Source organism: Eucyclogobius newberryi, unplaced genomic scaffold, assembly GCF_026437365.1.
Source record: "Eucyclogobius newberryi isolate DKJ021-1_F unplaced genomic scaffold, fEucNew1.0.hap1 SCAF_12, whole genome shotgun sequence".
NCBI lineage: Eukaryota > Metazoa > Chordata > Actinopteri > Gobiiformes > Gobiidae > Eucyclogobius > Eucyclogobius newberryi.
Genome location: NW_027315746.1, coordinates 14,855,054 through 14,880,315, shown reverse-complemented (window position 1 = coordinate 14,880,315; position 25,262 = coordinate 14,855,054). Strand labels below are relative to the sequence as shown.

Genomic DNA, 25,262 nt, shown 5'->3' with positions numbered 1-25,262 from the left:
AATGTTCAATATCGTACCAATACAGGGGAAACCTCGCCGATATTCGACAACCGATCCACCATCCCGACTGTCAAACACACCAGCCATTGGGTAATTTGGCTTTTTATTTCTTGTGGGTAAAACATTATCTACATGACTCAGAGAGAGACAGAAATGAATAATCATTTTGGGGCAATTTTCAATCCTCTTTTTACTTTTTGGCCCTTAGGCTTTATTGGACAGGACAGATGAGAGTGAAATGAGGATGAGAGAGAAGGGAGGACATGCAGTAAATAGTTTGAGTTTGGGATTCAAACTCGTGACACTGCGGCCGGCTGCACTTGGAACCCGGCGTGTGTGCTGCGCCTTAACCACTCCACCACCGAGCAGCACTCACTCCTCGTTTTACATCTGGTCGGTGAATAGTGAACGTGAGAGACTGAGAGTTGTGCTTAACTTTCGCTCTGTCTCTGGTTTAGAGTGTGGATGAAAATAGCAGCCATTTTTCCACTAAATGAAATTATAAGCAGATCTTTTGTCTTAAGATGTCTTGGTTTTGTATTCGTCTCTTTCCAAGAAGCAGGCTCATGTTCACAGGGACTCCAGACCTCGGCCACTCGAAGCCGTTTGCAGATTTAGCCTAAGTGACAAATGGCCTCTGGGTTAATACAATAAAAACACAGCGCGGCTTTGTAATTTGGCTCATAACTCATAAGGCCGTGCACCAGACGCTAATGGCCTTTTAGCGATCGACTTTATGAATCCGACATGAAATGAAACGGGCCTCACAGTCTAACTGTAGGTCCTCTGTTATCCTGCGTTATTATGTCAACTCAGGTGTAGGTATGTCTCGATTATTAGTCGATAATCGTGATTATTCAGGTCACAAAATAATGATTATAACAAAAAAATTATAATAGTGGCAATTTGAAAGCAAAATAGTTTTTAACACACATTTAACTGTATTTTGTCTTTCAGAAAGTTCAATTTCGTAAAACCAATCACAAACTGGAAGAATAGTAACATGATAGACCATGAGAAAGAAAGAAAATTAAAGAGTTGTGTAGTCACAGTCTCAACATAAATAAGGCAAGGCAAGTTTATTTGTAGAGCACATTTCATACACAAGGCAATTCAAAGTGCTTCACACAGCAGAAATACAATAAAATTAACTAATGAAGAAAATAAAAAAATAAAAAACACCTAGCCACAAAGGATAACGTGTTTTCGGAGTCCAACTCCCTTTTAAATCAGTCCAACTGATTGTCTAAACTAATGAAATCACAAAACAATTGAAGTCATAAAAGAGAAGAGTGCAAAGAAAAATCCTTTCAGTCATATGCACAGCTAAACAAAACTGTTTTAGCTTAGATTTGAACATTGTTAGAGTAGAAGCCTGTTTAATAATGTTAAATGATGATGTTTTTTCTCACAATAATTGTAACACTAAAATGTTATATCGTGACATCCCTATTCAGGTGTAACACATTTATAAACATAGGGTTTTTATAGATGAAATGCATGTGATTCTCTAGGTCCAATTCAAACAAAGCATGAGGCCAAATGTTATAATTGCACTACCGTCTTGTTCCGCTCCACAGACTGAACCCCGGTGTCTCACGTCATTCGGTGAGCCACGCATGGCGCTTGCCCACCTGCCGACCGACGACCAATCAGCCGACTCACTACTGCGCAGTCATCCTGATCCCGCCCCACTGTTCCACCCGGTCGTCTCTTCGTGTTTCTCCGGGGTCCGCCTGCCAGCCTCCTGCTACAAACACCACCGACTAGAACCCCTCAATGCACTCACGTTTTAACCCTGTTGTCATTATTATGGGACCATCCCCAAATCTGATTCTAAAAATCCTTTACAGACTCCACTAATACAGGGTAAATATGTCTCAGCTTTGCATACATGCATCCTGCCCTGCTCCATACTAACCATACCTCCAGTTTTCTCTATCTACTGTAGTTACTTACACTTCCGCACCTCACTGAAACATTTTAAAGCAGTGTTAGCAGTAAAAGTGTTGTGAAAATGTGTTTAACCCCAAAAAAAAAAAAAATACAAGCAGTTTTAGGACTGTGTTTGAACCATATTCGGCCTATTGTATTCTTGAATAGAATGAATTACCTCAAACTATAACATTTGTTGCATTAATTACAGACTCTGTATAATGCACTTGTAATGTAACACTAATCCCATTGCATCTATTAAGATAGAAATGCACATTCATCACAGATGGAGCATGTGAGCTATATATTAAGTGTATTAATGACACCAAAACGTATGGACAGTGTGACATCAACAAGCTTGTTAAACCTTGACCTTTTAGATGAGCCGGTCTCAAAATGACCATAATGTCCTAATCTTGCTTTATGGCGTTTAATACTTGTTATGTTTTGAAACTAAAACACATTGTCACATGTCCACACAAGGAGTAATTCGGATTTTTCATTGCATGTTATTTTTTTGTGTGTAGAAATGAGCAATAACTTGGTTAATATAAAAAGCTTGAGTATAAAAAGATAGATCCAATCCTATCAGTTATATTTATATGGCTAAATGTTAATATGCTCCAGATTATGATTGTCCATGGTCCACATTATCCACTAGGGCTCTAAGAAGCCCTGATCACATGGTCTGAGCACAACACTAACTCACTAACTAAGGTGACAAATACCACTGCAGTTCTTTCCATGTATTTTAACCACGAATAATAGCGGAGGTAAACTGACAGGCACCAAAACAGGAGAGTGCTCGTGACACGGTGGGGCTACATATCTCCAGCTTAAGAATCCATATAAATAGGTGGAAGCACAGAGAAAAATGCTTATGCACTCCTGCGTTAAGTTGATAAACACATTTTAGGCCATAGCATATGCAAGACGTTTTAATTTCCTGCTCATTCACCTTTCTAAGCAGCAATAGAGAAAAGTCCTCCCTTTACTCAAACTTCACAGACTGGCAGAGCACAGGGGGAAGGTAGTTAAAGGAGTGGCCTAAAAGAATCAGTATTTGTGGATGGTGTTACATTCATGGCAGGTCGGAAGTTGGAATTCTCTGCAGATACATAAAAAAACAGTCTTTACTACTATTAATAGACTTTTGAGTTTTGGTGTAAATAGAAGGTATATATAGTCTTTGAATATGCTTGTAACAATTTTGTTAATTCTTTTCATATTGTTTTTTACATGAAAGAGAAAATGACTAATGTCAGCACTATGAACATGCAACAGTTTTTGTTACACTGGACAGCAGGAACTGGCCAACTCCGAGATGCCATGAATGCAGCAATATTTCAGTATATTAGGCAGAATTGTGATGGCATCTGATTTTTTGCAAAGCTGTAGTATTTGTCATTTTTTTGTTGAAAGGTGTACAATTTCTATATTACAGGTGATAAATATTACAAATTATTTACAGAAAGATAAAAAACATAAACCACTTTTAGAATATTATTGTCTTTTTTCAAAGGGTCAGGTATGTCACCAAAATAAAAGGCATTTTATGAATAGACGTCAGAAGAAAAAAGCACTGTGATGTGATTTTAATTTACACACCAAGCATGTTGTGTAAGATCTGGTCTTTAATGTACCATTAGGATGGCCCTGTGTAATCACTGCATCTCTATGCATTTTGCATTTGTGACTGGAGTGGTCCCTGGTGAAACAGTGAAGGATTAGTGTTTGTGGCGCGTGGCCACACTTGTCAGATGTGTGAAGTGTTTACTACTGCATCCATCCTGTAGAGGGCGCCCCTAAGCCTGTGAAACACTGATAGTCTGGCTTTGATACAGTGTTAAACCTACACCGTAATCTGTATTACTGCTACATTACTTTAAAGATAGTTAGTTAGTCTGGATAAAATCATATGAAGTAATAACTTACCCCTGCTACAAGTCGTGTGCACTTTGAAAGTTGATGCACTAAAGTGAAGTTGCTTTACTCTAATACATTGTCAGCTATGTATTGTATATGTATACTCTATGAAGTAAAGCAGATGTTAGGTATAGACTAGTAATGATAATCAAACAAGCAATCCATCAACACCAACAATAAGTACGATTCGTTTTTAGAGCCCTTGCCACCCGCAAGGAAAACTCCACAAAACCATAATGTCAGAGTATAATGTGAACTGCTCTTTGGCAATGAAAGAACAAAGGGTGAAAGCACTTTGAAAGGTAGGCATTGGCTAGTGTATATAGACTTAAGTAGGAACGAGTAGCAGTCTTAATGTTTATGTTAGTATTTTTAAGGAGGACTGTGGTCTTAGGATGACACACCTTGGTACTGCTTTATTAGTGGATTTTAGTGGATCTTTGGTCATTAGTGTTGTGCTATGATGGTTTAAAACTCAACTCTCCAGTCTGCCCTCATCTTGTTTCATGTGCTGTTTTTCACATTTTGGCCAACCTGCATTCTCTTGCTTAAATTAAAACGTATTTTGATCCTTACATTTGACATTTTGTTTGGCAAGCTAGACAACCGTATTAGTCAGAATGTGAGTTAGGTTAGCCAGGCAACTAACTTAATAAACACAGGGTGATTAATGGTGGATTTGAATGTTTTCGAATGTCTTTGTGTGTTATTTAAATAATTTCACAACTATGGACAAATGTTTACTTGATAATTTGTTTTGTTAGTACCGTGTCATACCTTACTGTTCTTTTCTAGATTAACTTGCACATAGACACAAGCTGTCAATTTACAATGTGTTCATTTTTCTTTTATTTATTGTTCTTATGTTTCAAAGTCTGTTACTCTGTGATCTTGTGGCTTGGTCAAAATGTAATCACCATATTCAGTCCATTGACTGCTGTATACTCCCTTAAATAGCGCTTAAATGCCACTTTCCACTAGTATCTCACTGTCCTATGTATATAGATATCATGTTTTTATATCACTCCAAATATATAAAAAAATTTAAAAAATAAAAACACAAAATTGATTCTTAACAAGTTGTTGTGGATGAGGACATAAGGTAAATTACAATATACTATTATTTGAATTTGGTATAATAAAACATTTTGGGGGTCTGTATATTCAAAAAGGGCTGTTAAAAAATGAAGAATGTTTTCCAAGAATATGTTTGAATTAACTAGGTTGGAAATGTAAAGGAAGGGTGGCAATGTCTGTTAGGACTTGGAGGAATGAAAAATGAAATTGACAAATCACTGTCTTAAAACAATAACATTACACTTACACTGGCTAGCCCTTTCTTCAACCTTGTATTACACAGTTACCAAAGTTTTGCCTTGAAGCATGTGGTAGACAGCAATGTTATGTATTAGACAGCTCCTTTTCATTGACACCTTAACCATGCCTACCAGCACGGACTGAAAATGGAAGAAGTGATATGTAAAAACATCAAAACTAACTATAATTTCATATTTAATCAATTGACAGTGTTGGTAGACATGCACTGGAGCCCTCGCTTTGTCTCACCTACAGAGTCTTGTCAGCAACATGGAACTGAAATGTAGCTTTCTGTTATAACCAATATAACAATGTATCAGAACATCTGTTTGGTATTCATGAACAATAAATACGTAGCTTTTTTGGCATTCGGTGTGCGTGACCTACTATTTGTTACCTGGAGTACAAGTGAAGGTGCCTTTCAGTTCTGTGTAGTGGATCTACTCTGTGCTACAATTCTGTATGACAACATGATAGCAAGAGCATGCTGAAGACAACAAACGGCTGGTTGTTCTAGGCGTTTATTGTCCTTTTAGGTAGAACTTCTCTCCCCTCTCAAATGCGACTATTTGGTATGAAAGAGATCTTCATTGTGATTGTTAACCAGTGATGTGAATATTAATCATGAAATAAAACAAGAACAAAATTTGGTTTGTGATTTATTTTTTCTATTTTAAGTGAAAATAAATAGCTGGTTTCTTTGTGTGTCATTGCCTGTGTTGGGTTGCCTTATTTTTCAGTCGCTGTATTTCAGATGACATATCGACACATAGGCCTAAATAATATTTAGTGGACAGGAGGGACGGATAAAAAATATTTTATCATTGTGGAAATTGTGTTGAGATGGGCCATGTCATTGATGGAAATTATCAGTGGCATGTTTTATTCTCTTTTTTGTTATCTAATAAAAAAAAAACTGTCCACCATAATTGATGGATTTCAGAGTGATGGACAGTTAGCACCATTGTCATAGCAAATTAACAAATATATCTTTTGAAGTCCTCAAAATATAACATTATCCTACACATAGTTTGGTCTAATGCATTTGGGCCAGTTTTGGCTCATACAGCTTGTTGATTTATTATCAGATCTGTTGTATGCGAATTGAAAGCCAAATAATAGCCTTGACACATACACAATCTGAAGAATTGGTCCCTCAACTGACTCAAGTATCATATCATATAACTATAATTTGAAGTACGAAGACAATGTGTAACTTTGGCCAAGTAGCTAACACTTCAGAAGTAACCATGGATGTGTGCTAAAGTTGTTTTGCCCCTGCCATCTTGCATAGTCACTGCAGCCATGCCAACTAAAAACATCTCCTCTGCTTTGATTTGTGAGTCACTTCCTTTTTTCCTTTATTTTCCTCTAGATTCACTTTCTGAATTGACCTGATGACTCCGAGTTAGATGGCTCCGGTATGGTCTGACCCATGCCATGGTCTGACACATGGTCTGACACATGGTCTGACCCATGCCATGGTCTGACCCTTGGTCTGACACATGGTCTGACACATGGTCTGACCCATGGGTCTGACCCATGCCATGGTCTGACCCTTGGTCTGACACATGGTCTGACACATGGTCTGACCCATGGGTCTGACACATGCCATGGTCAGACCCTTGGTCTGACACATGGTCTGACACATGGTCTGACCCATGCCATGGTCCGACCCATGGGTCTGACACATGGTCTGACCCATGGGTCTGACCCATGCCATGGTCTGACCCTTGGTCTGACGCATGGTCTGACACATGGTCTGACCCATGCCATGGTCCGACCCATGGGTCTGACACATGGTCTGACACATGGTCTGACACATGGTTTGACCCATGGGTCTGACACATGGTCTGACACATGGTCTGACCTCCCCGGAGCTTGGATAAGACAAGATGAGCCTTTTGTGATTTCACTGATGAAGCACCTTTTTTTTTTTAATGTCCTGTGTCCCAAAAATTCTAGAGTGATATTAGAGAGTGCTTGTCTCTGAATACTACTGATGAAAATGGTAATCATATATTTTATTTTGTGTATGATGTTGATCATACACAAAATACAATACAATATCTGCCATTGTGAGTATTGTTTTCCTTGAAGGAAGTACCATAATGGAGAGACCCTGTTTGTGACATTTTGTAAATTAATTCAAAAGTTACTACTCCTCTCAAGACAAGATCTTACTATGCAAAACAAATTTCACATTCAATGCCCCACCTTCTGTTTTAATTCAACTGACCTAACTATTAGTATTTATGTATGCCTTACAATACAATTGTTTATTTTTTTGTCATGGAATTAGACATACACCGATGCTATTCCGTAACACATTGAGAACACAATTCAACTTAGAATGTGAAACGACACAGAAATATCAGACATTTGTGTGGCATGCATGGGAGAAAACGCTGGGCTGTGTCAGCCAGGCCGTTGTAAGCAGCCTGGCTGACCCTCCTGCGTCTCACCTCATTTTTTACCATGCTGGTTGGTTTTATTAGATATTCTGGAATAGGCGGGTCACATTTCTCATTGGTCAGGCTCACATCAAGGCACTTGGTATTTTTCTGTAGAGATCAAGCCTTGGGTAAACATTACCCAAACTCCTCTGGGCCCAAACTCCTCTCCGCTGTCACCCCCCCTCGGGTAAACATCCTTTGGCCCATCTTTACGACCCCTTCACAAATGCAGTTCGTCACACACCCGTTCTTCTCTTAGACTAATGATGCAGAAAAAATATCACTATTATGCAGATAAAATACATCACAGAAATATACTCATATATTCACATTTTATCACAATTTTTCATATTATAACATATTTATTTTTGGTTCACTTCATGTCATGTTATCAACCTCTGTGAGACATTGTAATGAAGATATTTTTTTTCAGGATTTTAAGTGAATAATGTCGGGGGGAGGCTTGTGCTTGCCCCCTGATGTTCAATACATCACATTGTTACAATAGGAATAAATAAACTTTCTAAACATTTACAGAAATGAGCTTTGTAAATTGGTAAAATATTCAATATTCATTAAAATATTTTATTTAATCAAATTTAACACATGAATGTGCAAAGCTACATATAGTTTTGTAAAAAAATAGCATGTTGTAAAATTACAGTACTTTTGCCTTATATTTAACCTATGTGTGAATAATTTAAAAAAGCAATTTCATGTTCTTATGTTTGTAAGAGAGTGAGAATAGAAAGCCAAACGGGAGTCAGTCAGGAGTCAGACATTGTGTTTTTTCTCCTGCAGGTGTCCTAAGAAGTACAGAAAATGAGTGCGGACCTTTACCAACTAGTACTATTTTTTATTTATCTATTTCTCATGTGGAAAAAAATGCCTGTTTTCATTTGTCCTACTTTCTAATCATATGTAACCATCTTTTTGTTCTTGTTTTGTTGGATTTTTGGAGATGCCAATTATAAGAAGGCTCCAAAGGAAGGAGAGGAAGACCTCCAGAGACCATGGCAGGAGCCCAGACAGGCAGGCTCAGCATCAGGCACCCAGCTGCTCAGTGTCCCAAAGTCCAGCCTGAGTGACCAAGTCAGTGGAAAGGTGGCCCCAACTTGCATCACGGGGCCAAAGATCCTACTCTCAAGCTAGGATGCGCATACAATGGTGGAGTACTGCCAGTTATGGGTTTTTACTGACGAAGTCTCACGTCCTGGCCCATGTTCTGGCCATCCACAACAAGCACCACCTATAGGCTCCAAGGTTGGCGCTTGGTCAGACATGGTGGATAAAATTCCGACGCCTCGCAACTCAGACCATGGACCTTATTGACTGTGGGAGGCGTGATTTGCAAAGAGAAGGCCAATTGAAGACTACTTCAAACTTCTAAAAAGCACCATGGAGAAGTATGGGCTGAGGGAAAAACCCCATAACACATACAACTGATGAGACAGGGTCTCAGCTGGACAGCCTTTGCAGGAAAGTTATCGTGCCCCGGAGGACAAAGCACACTTTGGTCGCACCACATCTCCGCCTTGGCCTGCTTTAATGCGGCTGGAGAGGATATTCATAATTCATTTTTGTAACGCCCAAAATCATAACCGCAGTTGCCTCGAAAGGCGACAGTCAGGGAATCATGTCAGGGAGAGAGTGTGTGGTTCATCTAGCAAGACTACTCATCCAGGCAGATGAGGAGCCGTTCATCTGGAGTAGAGGCCGTTCCTCTGGGCAATTGAGAAGCATTTGGATCTACATTCCAATCCCTATCCCTCCATTTATCATCTACAAAAGGGGATATCCAGGGACACCTACAATAAGGAAGGCGGATTTCTCAGGTGTTACAAGAGGTCTTTCACCCTGCCTTGTGGCTCTCACCACAGCCACAGAAGAGTGTCCCCAGAGGGCTCATTGTCTGCCAGCTCCGGACATTCCACCACCGGTCCCTCAGTCCCTCTGCCCCCACTTTTGCCTCCCAGTTGCCTGCCTCCAGCAGAAGATCAGCAGAAGATGAGCCTTCCTGCTGAGACTGCTTGCACTGAAAACCAAGGTAAAGGGTTAGGATTAGGGCATAACACTCTTTATTAGTTCTAATTTCATTTATCAGAACGAGTAACTTTAAACGGCAGCAGCAGCCTACTATGTAAAATCAACTTTTATGAGCTTTTAAACATAGTATAACGTGTTCCCTCATCTTTAGCCCTCAGACATTTAAATTGATTCATGCATGTTCGATTGTTTTACTCCTGAATTGTTTTTGCCACCTGCAGCCATCTTGGTTTGAAGTTAGTTGTATGTAAATTTAAACTACCCAATTTATCAACATTAAATCGGTTTTAGGTGATTTAACGTCCAAATGACACATTTTCAGTAAATAAAGGGATTATTTTACGATTTTACCAAACATTTTACCTGTTTTTCTACATTTCTGAATATGACAGATATGACGGAGGTAATTCCACAACTGTTACTTAGCAACCAGAAGGTCAAAATCCATTTAAATCATACAATAGTTATGATTTGACAAATAATTACACCTGACAACTTCTTTATTTTGTTAAAGGATTGTTTAAACTTTCATAAAAAGATGTAAGTCGCGTGCAAAGTATCTCAGCATTTTTGATGGAATGACATCACAGAGGTGGAAGTATTCAGTTGTAGAACTCTGCACTACTTCCTGTAATTATTTGTCAAATTTTCTTTGCAAACTGCAACTTGTCTGATGTAAAACTATGATACCGGTAATTGTTTACCACAGGGACTCACCAATTTACATCATAATTAGAAAAACACAGTCATATGGACTTTAAACTTCTTTAGCATTATTACAATATGGTGTTTTTCATTGCTCACACAATGTTTGGTGCATTTCATATTTTGGTGAGTGGCTCCAAGTATGTCTTTCAAGATGAGATTTCTTGACTTACCGGTAAGTAAATGTACGGGTTTAAACTAAAAATATTTGGTAAGGAGAACTACTGAAAAGGAGGCAGCGGATAAAAACGTCAGCACCATGGACTGTGAACATTTCATTTTTATTCACTTGAAGGGATTGTAAAGAAATCTGTTGAAACAAACATCTTCACATCATGTATTTTATGTTTAATTTGTTTTTAATTCTTAATTTGTTTCTCATTCCCCTACATATACTTAAGTAAATATTGTACAGCCTCTGTGAAACCCAAGTCTAGTACAGCCACTTTTAAAGGCCTCATTCCCAGCTGTCCAGAGTCCTTGTGTCTCTGACTTTACAATCACATATAGCCCCAGCAAAAGAAGTTGTGAGGCACCTTTTCCTAAGACCGACATCCGAGCCAACACTGGTTTAGAATCAGGCTGCTATTGTTAGCTCTTGTTTGAGAAGGTGCTGGGTATTGGACCCTGCCTCTGACTCCTTCTTAGGCCTTGCTCCCACAACTTGCCTTCATCTAGTGACCTGAGTGAGAGTCTGTTGCATTTGTGTGTCAATCTGCATGTTCCAAAGGAGGAGAAGAGAGGTAAGGTATGATTTTCTTTGTTCATTTTTAACTTTAATTACTAATTACTAACTAATGTCCACCAACCTGTTGTGATTTTGGGCATTACAAAAATATCAATTACTTGAAATGTTATTTGGAGTAAAGGAATCTTACAGTTTAATACTTCTATTATGGACGAGGTGGCTTACAACAAATACAGTAATAAACTATTTTCTTTTAAACTAAATTAAACTCTTTAATCACATTTAGGTTGTTTTTTGTGCCATTTTGTTCTACTAAAAATATGTGGCTTGTAAAGTAAGTCAAATCTGAACATTTGTAAATTTGACACACAAAAATGCTACCCGCATCATATAAATGGATTGTTTTTGCAAAAGATTGCGCCATCAGGTCACCTAATTTATGCAAAACTGACATTATTTAAAGATTAGATTACTTAAAGACATTTTATTAATACAAATGATAAATACAGCCAGCGGACATGAAATGTGCCCATATAGAATGACCTTCAAAAGTATTCTGACACTATAATGCGATAAAAGTATTTACCAGTAGTGACCTAGCACTATCGGGTTGTTATTGATAACGCATCTCTATGGATGTTTGACACAATTTGCCAATAATCCACAAAATAATAGTTCTGTATGCAATACATTTGTGTGCAAAAAATATGTTTTGTATATTATAATAAACATTGCAGACTCCTCTTGGGATGCTGATAGTATTTATTCTTTATTCTACAACTGGCATGCTTAAGGAGACACCATATTCTATAGTGTCTCAAAAAAAAAAGGTTGAACTTAAACTTCATTACTCATCATGGCCTTTCTGTAAATAAGAACAGAAATATAAAACATTAATACACGTTTAATTAATGATTCATATCAATGTTGAAAAAAACCAACCTTTGAACCCACATCGCGGCTTTTAGCACGCAACTTATTGACCTGAGACTCTGCAATGTCAGCTCTTTCTTCAGCTTCATCAAGCTCATGTTGAAGCTTGCGGAACTTTGTCAGATTACTGTTGGATTGTTCCTCCTTGGAAAGTGAAATAATTTGATGATGACTCAATGTCTCAATATGACTTACATGCTTAAAGGTGGAATGGACGATTTTTTTCAGCAATTTTTTTTTTATCATATTTCCTCGTGGCGTGGATAAATCATTTGTCCTGCCACGTATCAATCATAAAACGCACCTATCGCTCACCTGCAGCCGCGTCGGGCTCGTGCCCACGTTTCCGCGTGCCTAAGCGCATGGATCTATCATAATATAGTTCCCTCAGTGTACGGGGCAAAATGAAGACGGAGAAAGACAGTTCGAGCTGACGCAGAAGTGGACAGAAATCTACGGGAGACGAGAGATGTGATGTGCTCCGTTGCGCTAATAAACAAACGCACGTGTGTGTTGTATCAGTCCGCACGGGAGAGTGCGCATGCGCACTTCCGCCTGCGTTCTCAAATCGCCGAAAAATCGTCCATTGCCCCTTTAAAACAATGGTGCACTTACTACATCCTCGGTAGTTCTCTTGTAGACCTTAACTTTAAGCTGCAACTTGTCAACCAGGTCTTGAAGACGAGCTATGTTCTTGCGGTCCTCCTCAGTCTATAATAAAAATGTTTATCTATAATAAAAATGTAATTAATTGTGTATATCTTTCTTCTTAAGCAATTGTATTTTACCTGATAGGTCAACTCTTTGATTCGTCTCTCATATTTTCTTATTCCCTTCACTAAATCACTGGACTTCCTCTGTTCAGCCTCTAATTCGGTCTCCAATTCTTTAATCTATAATGTATAATTCAGAAATATTTTCAACACCTATATGTATCTTTTTTTAAAGTTGAGGAGGTTTTCTTTCACATACCCTGGCCTCTAGCTTCTGTAGCTGCTTCTTGCCTCCCTTCAGTGCGATCTGCTCTGCCTCATCCAGACGGTGCTGCAGGTCTTTGATGGTCTGCTCCATGTTCTTCTTCATGCGCTCCAGGTGAGCACTGGTGTCCTGCTCTTTCTTCAGCTCCTCTGCCATCATGGCTGCATCCGTGATCGCTTTCTTGGCCTTCTCCTCCGCGTTTCTGCACTCCTGCACTGCCTCCTCCACTTCAGTCTGAAGCTGGGATGTATCAGCCTCCAGCTTCTTCTTTTGATTAAGCAGACTGGTGTTCTGAATTGATAAAAAAGTTACTATGAGTATTGGGGTTTTATTAAAAGCTTGTTCAAATGTAAAACAATGCTCACCTGTGAGTGCAGTAACTGCACTCTCTCAGTTACATCCAGCAACTCTTGTTCAGCAAGTTTACGGCTTCTCTCAGTTTGCTCCAGAGCAGCTCTTAGTTCTTCAACTTCTGCTTGAAGCAAAATATTGCGTCTCTCAACAATGGCAATGTTCTCCTTAAGATCATCATTAGCACGAAGCGAGTCATCCAGCTGCAGCTGAGCATCCTTCAGAGTAAAATCAGATGGAATTCATTCATACAGTGTAGTACACTAGCATAACTTTTTTTTTTGCTGATTAGGCGAGAATGTATGCATTTTATTTTTTGAGTATACATTAGGTATATATTTGCCACACAATCTGCTTCAAACTGCTTCTGAATTTGTGTGTTTCGACAATAAATAAGCACATGACCAAAAAGGTCAGGTTGTGTTGGTACCTTCAGATGGGCATGAGTAGATTTGAGTTGTTTCTGGGCTTCAGCTGCCTGTCTGTTGGCTTGGCTGAGCTGGATCTCCATCTCATTGAGGTCTCCCTCCATTTTCTTCTTCAGACGAAGAGCTTCGTTTCTGCTGCGAGTCTCAGCTTCAAGAGAACTCTGAAGACTATCTACAATTCGTTGTTGGTTTCTCTTGGCCTGCTCCAACTCTTCATCTTTCTCAGTCAACTTGCGTTCAATTTCAGCCTTCACTTGATTGAACTCAAGCTGTATTCTTAGAATCTTTCCCTCCTCATGCTCGAGAGAGGCCTAGAGAAGATAATGAACTAATATTAGTACATTTGAGCACTATTCGTCTACTGTGTGTTTTCTCCCAGAATACATACCTCTGCCTCCTCCAGTGCCGTTTGTATCTCTGACTTTTCTTGTTCTAGCTGCTTTCGTATCTTTTCAAGCTCATGAATACTTTTTCCATTCTCACCGATTTGCTCAATTAGGTCAGATATTTCCTCTGCAAATCAAAGTTCGAATGATTTACCCATCAAATCATGCGGTGAAGTTCCCTTTATCTTACCTTGTAGATTCTTGTTTTCCCTCTTCATGGTATCCAGATGCTCCACAGCTTCTTCATAGGAGTTCTTCAGTTTGAAAAGCTCAGTACTGAGAGACCTGGCTTCTTTCTGAGAGCTCTCCAGCTCGGCTTGCGACTCCTCATACTTTTGTTTCCACTCTGACAAGAGCTGTACCAGGTACAACACAAATCAATGTGAATCCATTTAAAACAGTTTTACCATTAAACCATTAACATAACAATGCTTACTTTATCAAAGTTTCTTTGTTTCTTGTCCAGAGCTGCTGCAGCCGCATTAGACCTCTCCACGTCCACCATGAGATCTTCAATCTCATTCTGGAGTCTGTGTTTGGTCTTCTCCAGAGAGGAGCACTTGGCATTAACTGCTTCCACAGCCTCCTCGGCATCTTGGAGACGCTGAGCCAACTTCTTTCTAGTAAAAATATTCAGAGTTCTTTTGTTTTGGTGACTTTTGCTATGTGTTTAGCTGAATGCACTGGACACTTACTTAGCCTCCTCCAGTTCCTCAGTCCTCTGGATGGCATCAGTTTCGTACTTTGTTCTCCACTGTGCCACTTCTGAGTTTGCTTTGGACATACTTCGCTGCAGCTCAGCCTTGGCCTCCTGCTCCTCTTCATACTGCTCTCTGAGCAGGTCACAGTCATGGCGAGAAGACTGCACTGCATGAGCTAATGCATTCTTTGCCTAAAAAAAATAAATAAAGCATGTGTCTAAATATTGTTTGTTGTCATCTATGTAGCTTTTTCATCTATGTAGCTTCCTTCCGACCAAGATGGCGCCGCAGACGGATACCCTGGTGTTTCGGTGGACTATGTTTTGTCTTTTTTATGCGTGAATCTAGTGTAAACGTACACACCCTCACCTGGGATTTTCCTTTCCAACATGAACTGAATATTGAACAAACTGGATGAACTGGCATCACGGAGACGTGGCTCAGCGAGTTGGTCCCGGACTGCGCTGTACAGCTGGAGGCCTTCCAGCTGCTACGCACCGACAGACAAGGGATTTCTCCGAGGGAAAAACATGAGGCGGAGGAGTTTCTACATTAACAAAGCTAATGCTAATGCTAAAAACGCTTCTACATTAGCAGAGGATGTACTTCCTGCGGCAGCTGAGGAAAGCCAATCTGCCAGCGCAGATGATGGTGCAGTTCTACACGGCCATCATTGAGTCCATCCTCACCTCCTCCATCACCGTGTGGTACGCTGGAGCCACAGCCAGGGACAAACAGAGACTACAGCACATTGTGCGCTCTACTGAGAAGGTGATCGGCTGTGGACTTCTGTCTCTACAGGACCTGTACGTCTCCAGGATTCTGGACGAGCAGGTCGGATCTCAGCCGACCCTTCTCACCTTGTTTTTTATTTTCAATGAATTCATTGCAGTTTTTGCATCTTGTTTTTATCAATGTTCATAATTGTATGTTGCACCTAATCAGCAAAGCAAGTTCCTATGTTTATGAATTCTGTTCATTGACAATGGCAATAAACTTTTTCAGATTCAGATTTTTTTTACTAAATCAGACTTTTTCATAATCTACCTTGATTTCTTCTTCCAATTGTCGTTTGAGGTCTTCAATCTGTTGAGTGTAAGACTGTTTTCCTCTGGTGAGTTGAGAAACCAGCGATTCCTTTTCTTCAAGCTGCCTGGTGAGTTCACCTTTTAAAAAAAAAGGTCATCACTGGTGAGTAATTGAAGTCTTGTCAGACATTAGTCCATACCGTTCTCAGTTTGAAGCTTTGCTTTCTGCATGGTGAAGTCAATGATGACTCTCTGTCCCTCTTCAGCCTTAGATTTATATTCATTCATCTGATCCTCCAGCGACCTGCACATTTTCTCAAAATTATTCTGAAAACAGAGTAAATTAAATTTCCAATTAATTAATGTTCAAATGATGAAGGTATTTTAGTAATTTGTTCCATTTATTTTTACTTTGTTCTTAACAATCTGTTCCATATTGGAGACCACATCATCAAGTTCCAGTCGAAGTTCACTCTTCTCCTTCTCTAGTTTCTGCTTGACTCTCTGGAGGTTATCGATCTGCTCTCCCAGGTCAGACACACTGTCAGCTTGTTTCTTCCTGAGAGTGGCAGCAGTGGCTTCATGCTGCAGAGTGGCCTCTTCCAGGTCCCTCCGCAGTTTCTGAAACTCAGCCTCCCTCCTCTTGTTCATCTCAATTTGGACAGATGTTGCTCCACCAGCCTCCTCCAGTCTCTCACTGATCTCCTCCAGTTCTCTGGCTAGATCCGCTCTCTGCTTCTCCACTTTGGCTCGAGCAGCTCGCTCTGCTTCAAGCTCCTCTTCCAGCTCTTCAATGCGGGCCTAAAGTGACAGACATTCTTACATGAATGACATTTACGCTTATATTTTAAACACATGGACACGCTTTTACCTGCAACTCCTTTAATTTTTTCTGGAGTTGGGCATTAATTGCCTGTTCATCTTCTATCTTACCATTAAGCTGGCTCAATTCAAAGTCTTTTCTACAATCAAGAAAATGTTTTGGTGATTGCAGTGCCATGTCTGAAATATGCTTTATGCTTTGAATACAGTCTAGTAAGTGTTACTTTTTCAGACGTTCTTCAAGTTGCTGCTTGTCATTTTCCAGATCCATGACACTTTCTTGTGCCAACTTCAGGTCTCCCTCAAGCTTCCGTTTTGCTCTTTCAAGATCCATGCGAACCTTTTTCTCTTGTTCAAGGGATCCTTCAAGCTGCAAAACATTGTAATTCTGTCTGTTAGTTCTATGCTTTTTATTTGAGTCCAGCAAAAAAAAATCTATTTAAATGCTTACATCATCCACTTGTTGCTCCAGCTTTGCCTTAGCTTTGGTCAGAATGTTGACTTTGTCTTCCTCACTCTGCAGGTCATCCAGTGTTTGCTGATGAGCTTCCTGTAAGGCTTTCTTCTCTTTAGTCAGTTTGGCTATGATTTCATCCAGTGCAGCCATTTCTTCAACCAGGTTTTTGACCTACATATTTTGTAATATAGAGAATAATTAATTGTATTAATGTATTATTATTATTATTATTATTATTCATAATAACTAGAATGAATCCAAGCGAATAAATTCAAAAAGCACCTTGTTCTCAGTGGCGTGTTTCTCTTTCTCCACTTTAGCCAGAGTTAGCTCTAGGTCATCGATGTCTTTCTTCAGCTCAGAGCACTCATCCTCCAGCTTCCTTTTCTTTGCTGTGAGCTCTGCATTCATCTCCTCTTCATCTTCCAACCTCTCAGACAGTTCTTTTATTTTAGATTCAAGTTGGATTTTACTCTTGATTAGACCTTCACATCTTTCCTCAGCATCACCTAGATTATCTAGCTCCTGTTACAGAACAGGTACAATGTGTTGTCAAAATAAGTCCTAAATTGTGTTTAAGAATGATTTACATACTGATTGAACTTGAAGTCGCAGATCATTCTTCTCTTGGAGAAGGGTCACCATTTTTTCTTCTAGTTCCTTCCTGCGTGTTTCAGACTTTTGATAAGCCTCCTTTAATTTTATAAACTCTTCCTTCATAGTAGCCATTTCTTTCTCTGTTTCTGCAGATTTTAACAATGGCTTAATTTTAAAGTACAATTTCATCCAAGGCCAATTTTTGACCCCCATGAAAGCGCGGATGTTCCACTGGATCACAAGGAGGGCATCTCTGTGGGTAAAAAGTACAGTTACAGTGACTTTAACAGTAGCCATCTTGACAGTCAAGACATTTTGACTCCTGTCCAGAAGTCATTAAACATTAGGATTTGTTTTTTTCCACTTTTGCCACAACCTATACCTTCTTTCAACAATTTTCTGGTATTCAATCCTTGCCAGAAGGCCTCTGGATCGTGATTGAATCCCTGTGATGATAAGTGCTAAGCGATCATCGCGCATCTCCTCAAGCTGTCCAAGGAGTCCAGCTTTGAAAAACACCTGCATAAAAGGATTTAATCAGACTCTACTCAAAAGATACCAATCAAAATTCTTGTTATCCCAGAAGACTGACCTTAGTGTGACCCAGTTTGTACTGGGTGTGATCAATTTCCAATGAGCCTAGAAGTTTCTCTGCTGCCTTCTTGTTATCAATAAATTGACCCTCAGGAATGGCATTTGGGTTCAGTATACGGTATCTGAATACAACAGAAATATGATTTTCCTTTTTGTAAATAATAGTATTTTACACATTTTTCTAATTCTACCTTTGCTTAAAGTCTCCATAGAGAACCCTGTTGGGGAATCCTTTCCTGCAGATCCTGATGCCCTCCAGCACACCATTACAGCGCAGCTGGTGCATCACCAGAGGGTTCTCCATGGCCCCAGGAGTCTTGGTCTCATTGGGGATGATGCAGCGCACAAAGTGAGGGTGAGTGGACCTCAGGTTGGTCATCAACTTGTTCAGATTCTCCTGTTGATTTAAAAAAAAATAAAAAATCCCCAAATACTCATTTAAGAAAATTAATAAAGGTTTTGGTAATTCTTTGTCTAAGTATTTTGACAAGACCAATAAGATTAACGTTCAACTATAAAACGTATCTGTGAATTTACATAAAATGTTAAATAAAGTGTAAAATTACATTAACATTGCCCTACCCTGTGCAGGGCAGAAACAGTTTGAAAGGAAGACCCTTTCTTCTTCTTTCCAACCTCTTGAGGTGAAATGAACAGTCAATTAATGCCTTATGATTATTACCTTTTCCTGAATATACAATTGCAAGTAATATTACTGAAGTACCTGAATCAGCTCCCGCATACCCCACGAAAAGTATTGACAACAACTTAAGGTTTGACTTTTGGTAAAGTCCCACAACAGTCTCATTCAGAGGGTCCTTGTTCTTCACCAGCCAGTTGTTGATATTATAATCCACTGTCCCAGCATAATGAACCAGTGAGAAATGTGCCTCTGGTCTCCCTTTGATGATCCTGGGCTTCTGAAAATTGGCAGATTTTCCCAGGTGATTGTCATAAAGCTTTGCTTTAAATGTGGCATCACTGGCTTTTGGAAACATGCACTCCTCTTCAAGGATGGACATGATACCCATGGGCTGGGGAGAATAGATATGTTTAAGTTAAATTGAAAAGTAAACAAGAAATCTAGCTAACTTACCTTTTCAATCAGGTCAATACAGGCCTGTAAATCCATGCCAAAGTCTATGAAGGTCCATTCTATGCCCTCTTTCTTGTACTCTTCCTGCTCCAGTACAAACATGTGGTGGTTGAAAAACTGTTGCAGTTTTTCATTTGTGAAGTTGATGCACATCTGCTCAAAGGTGTTGAACTATAAAATAATAGGGACTTTTTTTGAACTGTTCCTCTTTAATTCACTGTTACAAAATAGAAATGTTTTCTACATACATCAAAAATTTCAAACCCAGCAATGTCCAGTACACCAATAAAGTACTGACGAGGCTGCTTGGTGTCCAAGGATTGATTAATCCTCACCACCATCCACAAAAACATCTTTTCGTACACTGACTTTGATAGTGCTCCAACAGAATAGGACACCTAGACACACAACATATACTATTATTACATCATCCTCTATATTACAATATTCTATTTGGTGGAGATTTCCACAAACCTGAGCGACATTCTGTCCTTTGGTGACCCACTCATTCCCAACTTTAACTCTTGGGTGACACAGCCCTTTGATCAGGTCAGCAGAGTTTAGGCCCATCAAATATGCAACTTTGTCAGCAACTAAGAAATCACAACTTGTTTTTACAGTGTGCATCTTAGGCCTAGACTATTCTTGCAAATATTAACAAAAACCTTCAGTTCCATCTGCCTCTGCTTGCTCCTCGCGTTGCTTCTGTTTGAACTTCATGTTTCCATGGTGCATAATGGCCCCTGTCAACTTGTAGATACTGTTCTTCTCCTCTTGATTGAAGCCTAACACGTCAAAAGCGTCCTGAGCAAAATCAATGAGAAACAAATATCACTGTGTTGAATCAATTTAGCTCATACGCTAATGTATTAATGTAAAGGTATATGTGCTGCTTACATCAGTTGCCATTAGCTCCTCAGCATCATTGATGGAGGTTACAGTCGTCTCTCCTTGCGAGATGAAGGCGTAGTCATAGGGATTATTGGTGATCAGCAGCATTTCTAAAAAATAAAATATAACGACAGTGTATTTATTAACAAATAAGTAAATACAACAGTATGTATGTTACATGGACTTTCACAAAAGTATATTATTTGTTCACACCTAACAGCTCAGGTTTAGCTTGAGAGAGGATCTGGTAGAAAATATGGTAGTCTCTCTCAGCTTTAAGTTGATAAGTTACACGAGACTTTTCTAGGAGATCTGTAAGAAAGGTGAAGCACAGTAATATTAGATCTGTACATTAAAAAGTGAATTCATAATTTATGTGTGTGTTATCTTTAGAGCTTGTACTTACAAGTCTCAATGTCGGCAGAAGCCAGCTTCCCGCGATTATCAAAGTGAATTCTGATAAATTTGCCCTATTGGAAATATATGTTTGTAGTTAGTTAGTTTTTGTTTCTTCCTTTTGAACATCACTCACAAATCTGGAGGAATTGTCGTTTCTGATGGTCTTGGCATTTCCAAAGGCTTCCAGAGCAGGGTTAGCCTGGATGATTTGATCTTCCAGGGTTCCCTACATGACATTCTGTTGATTTTACACTCTTAATCAATACACAATAATCTAATCTACCGATACATACTTTCTTCTCAGCTGCAGCATCTTTCTTTCCACTTGGCACTGCAGCGATGCTGGCAAAATACTGAATGACACGTTTTGTATTGACAGTCTTTCCAGCACCAGATTCTCCACTATGGAAACACAAGTTAGCTTTAAGTTAGCTTTTGTTATTATAGTTTATTTTTATAAATAGCACTTACGTGATTAAGATGGACTGATTTTCTCTGTCTGTTAGAAATAGTATACAAATTATCACATTTAAAGGATTACATTTGTATGTCTTAAAGGAAATGGCTGTACCTGACAGCATGTACTGGTATGCGTTGTCAGAGATGGAGAAGATATGAGGAGGAGCTTCACTCCTCTTCTTTCCTCTGTAGGCACCAACCACTTCTTGGTTGTAAACTGGCAGCCACTTGTAGGGGTTGATAGTCACACAGAACAATCCAGAATAGGTCTGTCAAATTTAGAGAAATACTGTAGTGAAGACTGTACTCTTACTAGCATCTCAGCACACTGGAAATATTCTCACATAGATCATCCATGCAGCATAACGCTCTTTGAGGTTAAACAGCACAGCAGGTTCATGGAGGAAGGTGAACATTGCCATGTCTTCAATTTTATCAAACTTTGGCGGGTTCTGGGGGTGTACGTCACAGTCCTTCACTGTTACGGTCTGCAAAAATATCCCAAAATATGGTTAAAAGCTAGAATGAAATGTGTACAGTTGCTACAGGCTACGCACCTTCCCCGTTTCAGTTTTAACTGTGACTTTGTCACCCTCTCTTGAAGTTACAGAAGCCTTCACAAACTCAACCTCAGGATCCGGAACAAAACATTCCTTTTTCATGTCAAACAGTCGAGTTTGAGCTTCAAGACGCTCCTTATCGGATTTTCTCAGAAAAGAAGCTGCAGCCCCAAACTCTCTCATGGCTGCATCCCCCATGTTTTAAACTAAAAATATAGCATCAAGATTAACGTGTTTTTAAAATAAATACAAAAAGTTTACCATACCTTGGTATATAAGAAAGAAAACATATTGTTAGATAAAATTACCTGTGGTGCACACCAAAGTAAACTCAAATCGGTGCAGAATTTGTCTCTAAAATGTAACAGAAACAGATGTCTTTTAAAATAATATTTGCTATAAGACAGATTAATTTGCTTACATAAAACACATTAATGTAGCTGTTCATAGAAGATGACTTTGAGTTTTGAGTTTGTGTTGGTCTTACCTTTGACGTCAACCTTTGTCAAGTGTAGACGGATCCAGTGACTGGCACCAGGCTTCCTTTGTATTAATAAAGGGTGTTAGTCAACCAAATATGGAGAAATGGCATCCAGGTTGGCATATCACATCTTCCAAATTTGGTAGAGCCTTGCTACTGTTGTTGCTCCCACCTTTTGGACAACATCTAATACAATAGACTCTGACAAAAGGAGGCAGGGTCACTGGTGATACAATGGTGCAAGATAAATTAGGTAGTGTGAGGATAGGATTTTACTATCCAAGGCAACAATTGAATTTATAAATCTAACAAAAATATACATATACAATATATTTATTTTGTTATTTATACAGTTGTGTGTTTTAAACAACATATAAAACAGTGGTTAATAATCAGTTGAGCCTTCTGAAGAGAGGATAATATATTTGAATCTCATCTGATACTGTTGTTGGTGCTTACACGCTTACACATTGCCACTCCAGTCACATTAATGCCAATTATTCCTCTGCCATACAAATCTTCACCTTTGATAAATGTAGCAGCTGTTTAATGATTTGTTGAATATCTTTTAGTTCCAGTGACTAAAAGGCACTCCTTCAGATCACCTTTAAGAGATAGAATAAAGAACAGCTGTCGTCTACAATGAGACAAGGCAAGACCAAGGTCACAGCTGTGAAATCCTTTGTTATCACTCAGCACTGTTTTACGGTGGGTGCTATACCTATGTTTAACCTCAGTTTAGGTCGGTGCACTGCCTTTAAGAATCTACTTTTCCTTTTCTTTTCTACTTTTGCTTTAATTAAATTATTTTTATACAAAATGTCAAGACAACAAATTGTGCAATTTTGTGCAGGAATTGATTTAAAAATGTGTGATTGATTACTAAGCTGATACTTTCACTTACAAATTGGCTATTTTGATAGTGTATTGATAATATTTTGTGTATTGTATGTATTGATATTTTAGTTTTACTTTGATTGATATTTTAGTTTTACTTTGAAGAATAAAATCTTAACATATTTTAAATTTCCTTTTACATTTCATTATAATCCTGACCTTTCCTTTTTGTTGTCTGTCCAAAAGGATCAAAAGGTAAAGTATCTTCTTCCATTTAGCCTTGAGGACAAAGATAACTTGTGAAATACCCGGCTGGTGGCCTTTGGGATCTCTGGGATCTCTGGGATTGCTTGAGGACAGCTTGTGACGCAGGTAGTGATGACAACTTCAGGAACAACAGGTCATAAGACCTGTTAGCTATAAAAGTGTGTGGTTAGCTATAAAAGGCAATTTCATGGCAAAACCTTCACACTTTTGAGAACATTGAAGTCACATTTGTGCATTTAAATTAACTGCTGTGTTATTATATTGTTTCGATACATGTCCTTGTCTAGATTTCTTTTTCTTTTGTTATGTCTATTCTTGGCCCTGCTTTCATTCTCAGCTGTCCACAGACCTTGTCTTTGACTCGTATGATCTCATTAGCTCACAAGGGAAAGTGTTGGATACTTTGCCTCACTTAAGTCTGAAACAAGATCCTGTGTTTCTATTGTTAGTGATGGTTATTTTTTGTTGTATAAGGTCACTTTTAAGGGACTCTGGGGGGGTGAGTTCTTTTAGAACTCTCTCTTGCCTCGTCTTACTCTTATTCATACTCTGTCTATGGGCAGAGAATGGACATTGAATGTGTTTGTTTAAACCAATTACGTGGAAAGTACCGGTATTCAGGTCATTTTTTTTGTTCCTTCTTTATTTATATTATCTATAGATTCAGAATTCTACTTGTTTTAAAATGTGTGCTTATTTTTTTTCAGTCAGTTCTTTATTATTTTTTGTGTAGGCTTCAGTATCTGTGGCATCATCTTCTGAGTGATACAGGTTAGTTTTACCCTACTGATGATGTGTTGCAATAGTAATCCTGCTCATACACCATCGTTTTATGGCTCTGAAAATAAGCAACTTGTGACAGCAGAAAGCTTAACTTCACCATCTATATCCAGGTTTGAATCAGAAGCTTATAGGACATTATATAATAACACTGTTTAACCTATTTGTTCAACAAGCCCACAGTGGTTATTTAATGTAAGGCTTACTGCTTAAATGATAATAAGAAAGAAAAAAAATCGTTTGAAGATTGTTTGTATGGCAATTACCTAAAAATACAATAAATACATAATACTACTGCTGCCTTACAATAACAAATTAATCAGCAAAAGTCAATGGTGTTTTGATTGAAACATGTACTCCAGCTGAGTCTTGGCTCCCTCTGTTGACAGTAGAATGTCATTACACTTTGTGAATGGGGACTAAGGAGGTTAGAGTTGGACAGAACATAAACAGGTACATGTCATTTTTGCAAACTGCTTGTTAGTCCAGTTGATTGTTCACAGTTTTTACTTTGGTCTTTGTATCTGTTTGGTGTGTGTTCTAGTATTCATCATGGGATATCAACGCAACTTCACCAAAGTATGTAAACAGGTCTGTACCAGCAAAATACTGTTTTTTTTTTTAATTTAATTTCAGTGTTTATGATTCTTACCATTTAATTTTAGACCATCTAAGTAAACTTAAGTTAACACCTGTTACTCTTGTTTTTGTTCTTTTGTTTTTTCAGTTTAAGGGAAACGTTTTGCCGCTCAAATATGCAATAAAGTAGATTCATTTGTGTAAAATATCCTATGGTGATGTGCACTAATAAGTCAACAATGCGCCAATTCTCTGGGCTGCCTGAAAACGACTTTTTAGTCTGCAGCTAATACAAGCGGAAGGAGGATTATGTTGGCTGGTGGTGCCTCTGCCCAGGTGAATAGCAAAGCACAGATGAAAAAGACTAATATTGCAAACAAAAATAAATAAACCATAATTGCAGCTGTAGAATACGGCACTGGAACAGCTACTACTGCAAAAACTCCCTCTGCTGATTCAAGGTAGTTGCTCTATGAATGAAGATTCAAACATTTTGAAATATTAAAAATTATAAATTGATAAGAATACTCTGTAGATTGGAAGTACTCAGAGATCACTACATCCC

General features: G+C 38.7%; 2 protein-coding genes across 7 annotated transcripts in view; one reads left to right on the top strand and one right to left on the bottom strand.

Moving 5' to 3' along the window:
• LOC140356157 (uncharacterized) overlaps positions 1 to 5,824 on the top strand; it is an 87,305-nt gene extending 81,481 nt beyond the window's left edge. For all 6 annotated transcript variants that reach the window (XM_072440940.1, XM_072440939.1, XM_072440937.1 and 3 more), the window contains one exon: positions 1,581 to 5,824. In XM_072440940.1, coding sequence (XP_072297041.1) covers positions 1,581 to 1,585 — 5 coding nt within the window. In that variant the 3' untranslated portion in view covers positions 1,586 to 5,824. The remainder of the gene's footprint in view (positions 1 to 1,580) is intronic.
• Positions 5,825 to 11,821: 5,997 nt separating this feature from the next.
• Positions 11,822 to 22,272, bottom strand: LOC140356156 (myosin-7-like). Its single transcript, XM_072440933.1, has 39 exons — positions 22,241 to 22,272; positions 22,062 to 22,107; positions 21,751 to 21,959; positions 21,538 to 21,681; positions 21,306 to 21,462; positions 21,206 to 21,233; positions 21,028 to 21,136; positions 20,868 to 20,960; positions 20,742 to 20,805; positions 20,549 to 20,647; positions 20,342 to 20,445; positions 20,110 to 20,248; positions 19,919 to 20,037; positions 19,693 to 19,842; positions 19,445 to 19,615; positions 19,073 to 19,382; positions 18,931 to 18,986; positions 18,540 to 18,745; positions 18,347 to 18,470; positions 18,137 to 18,273; positions 17,752 to 18,007; positions 17,440 to 17,682; positions 17,152 to 17,328; positions 16,925 to 17,070; positions 16,750 to 16,840; positions 16,290 to 16,679; positions 16,079 to 16,205; positions 15,898 to 16,016; positions 14,845 to 15,041; positions 14,586 to 14,769; positions 14,340 to 14,505; positions 14,152 to 14,276; positions 13,766 to 14,074; positions 13,350 to 13,553; positions 12,979 to 13,275; positions 12,795 to 12,899; positions 12,622 to 12,717; positions 12,016 to 12,150; positions 11,822 to 11,938 (listed from the first exon to the last, which is right to left on the bottom strand). The coding sequence occupies exons 3-39, from the start codon at positions 21,949 to 21,951 to the stop codon at positions 11,921 to 11,923; spliced, it is 5,796 nt and encodes a 1,931-aa protein (XP_072297034.1). The 5' UTR covers positions 21,952 to 21,959; positions 22,062 to 22,107; positions 22,241 to 22,272; the 3' UTR covers positions 11,822 to 11,920.
• Positions 22,273 to 25,262: the final 2,990 nt, after the last annotated feature.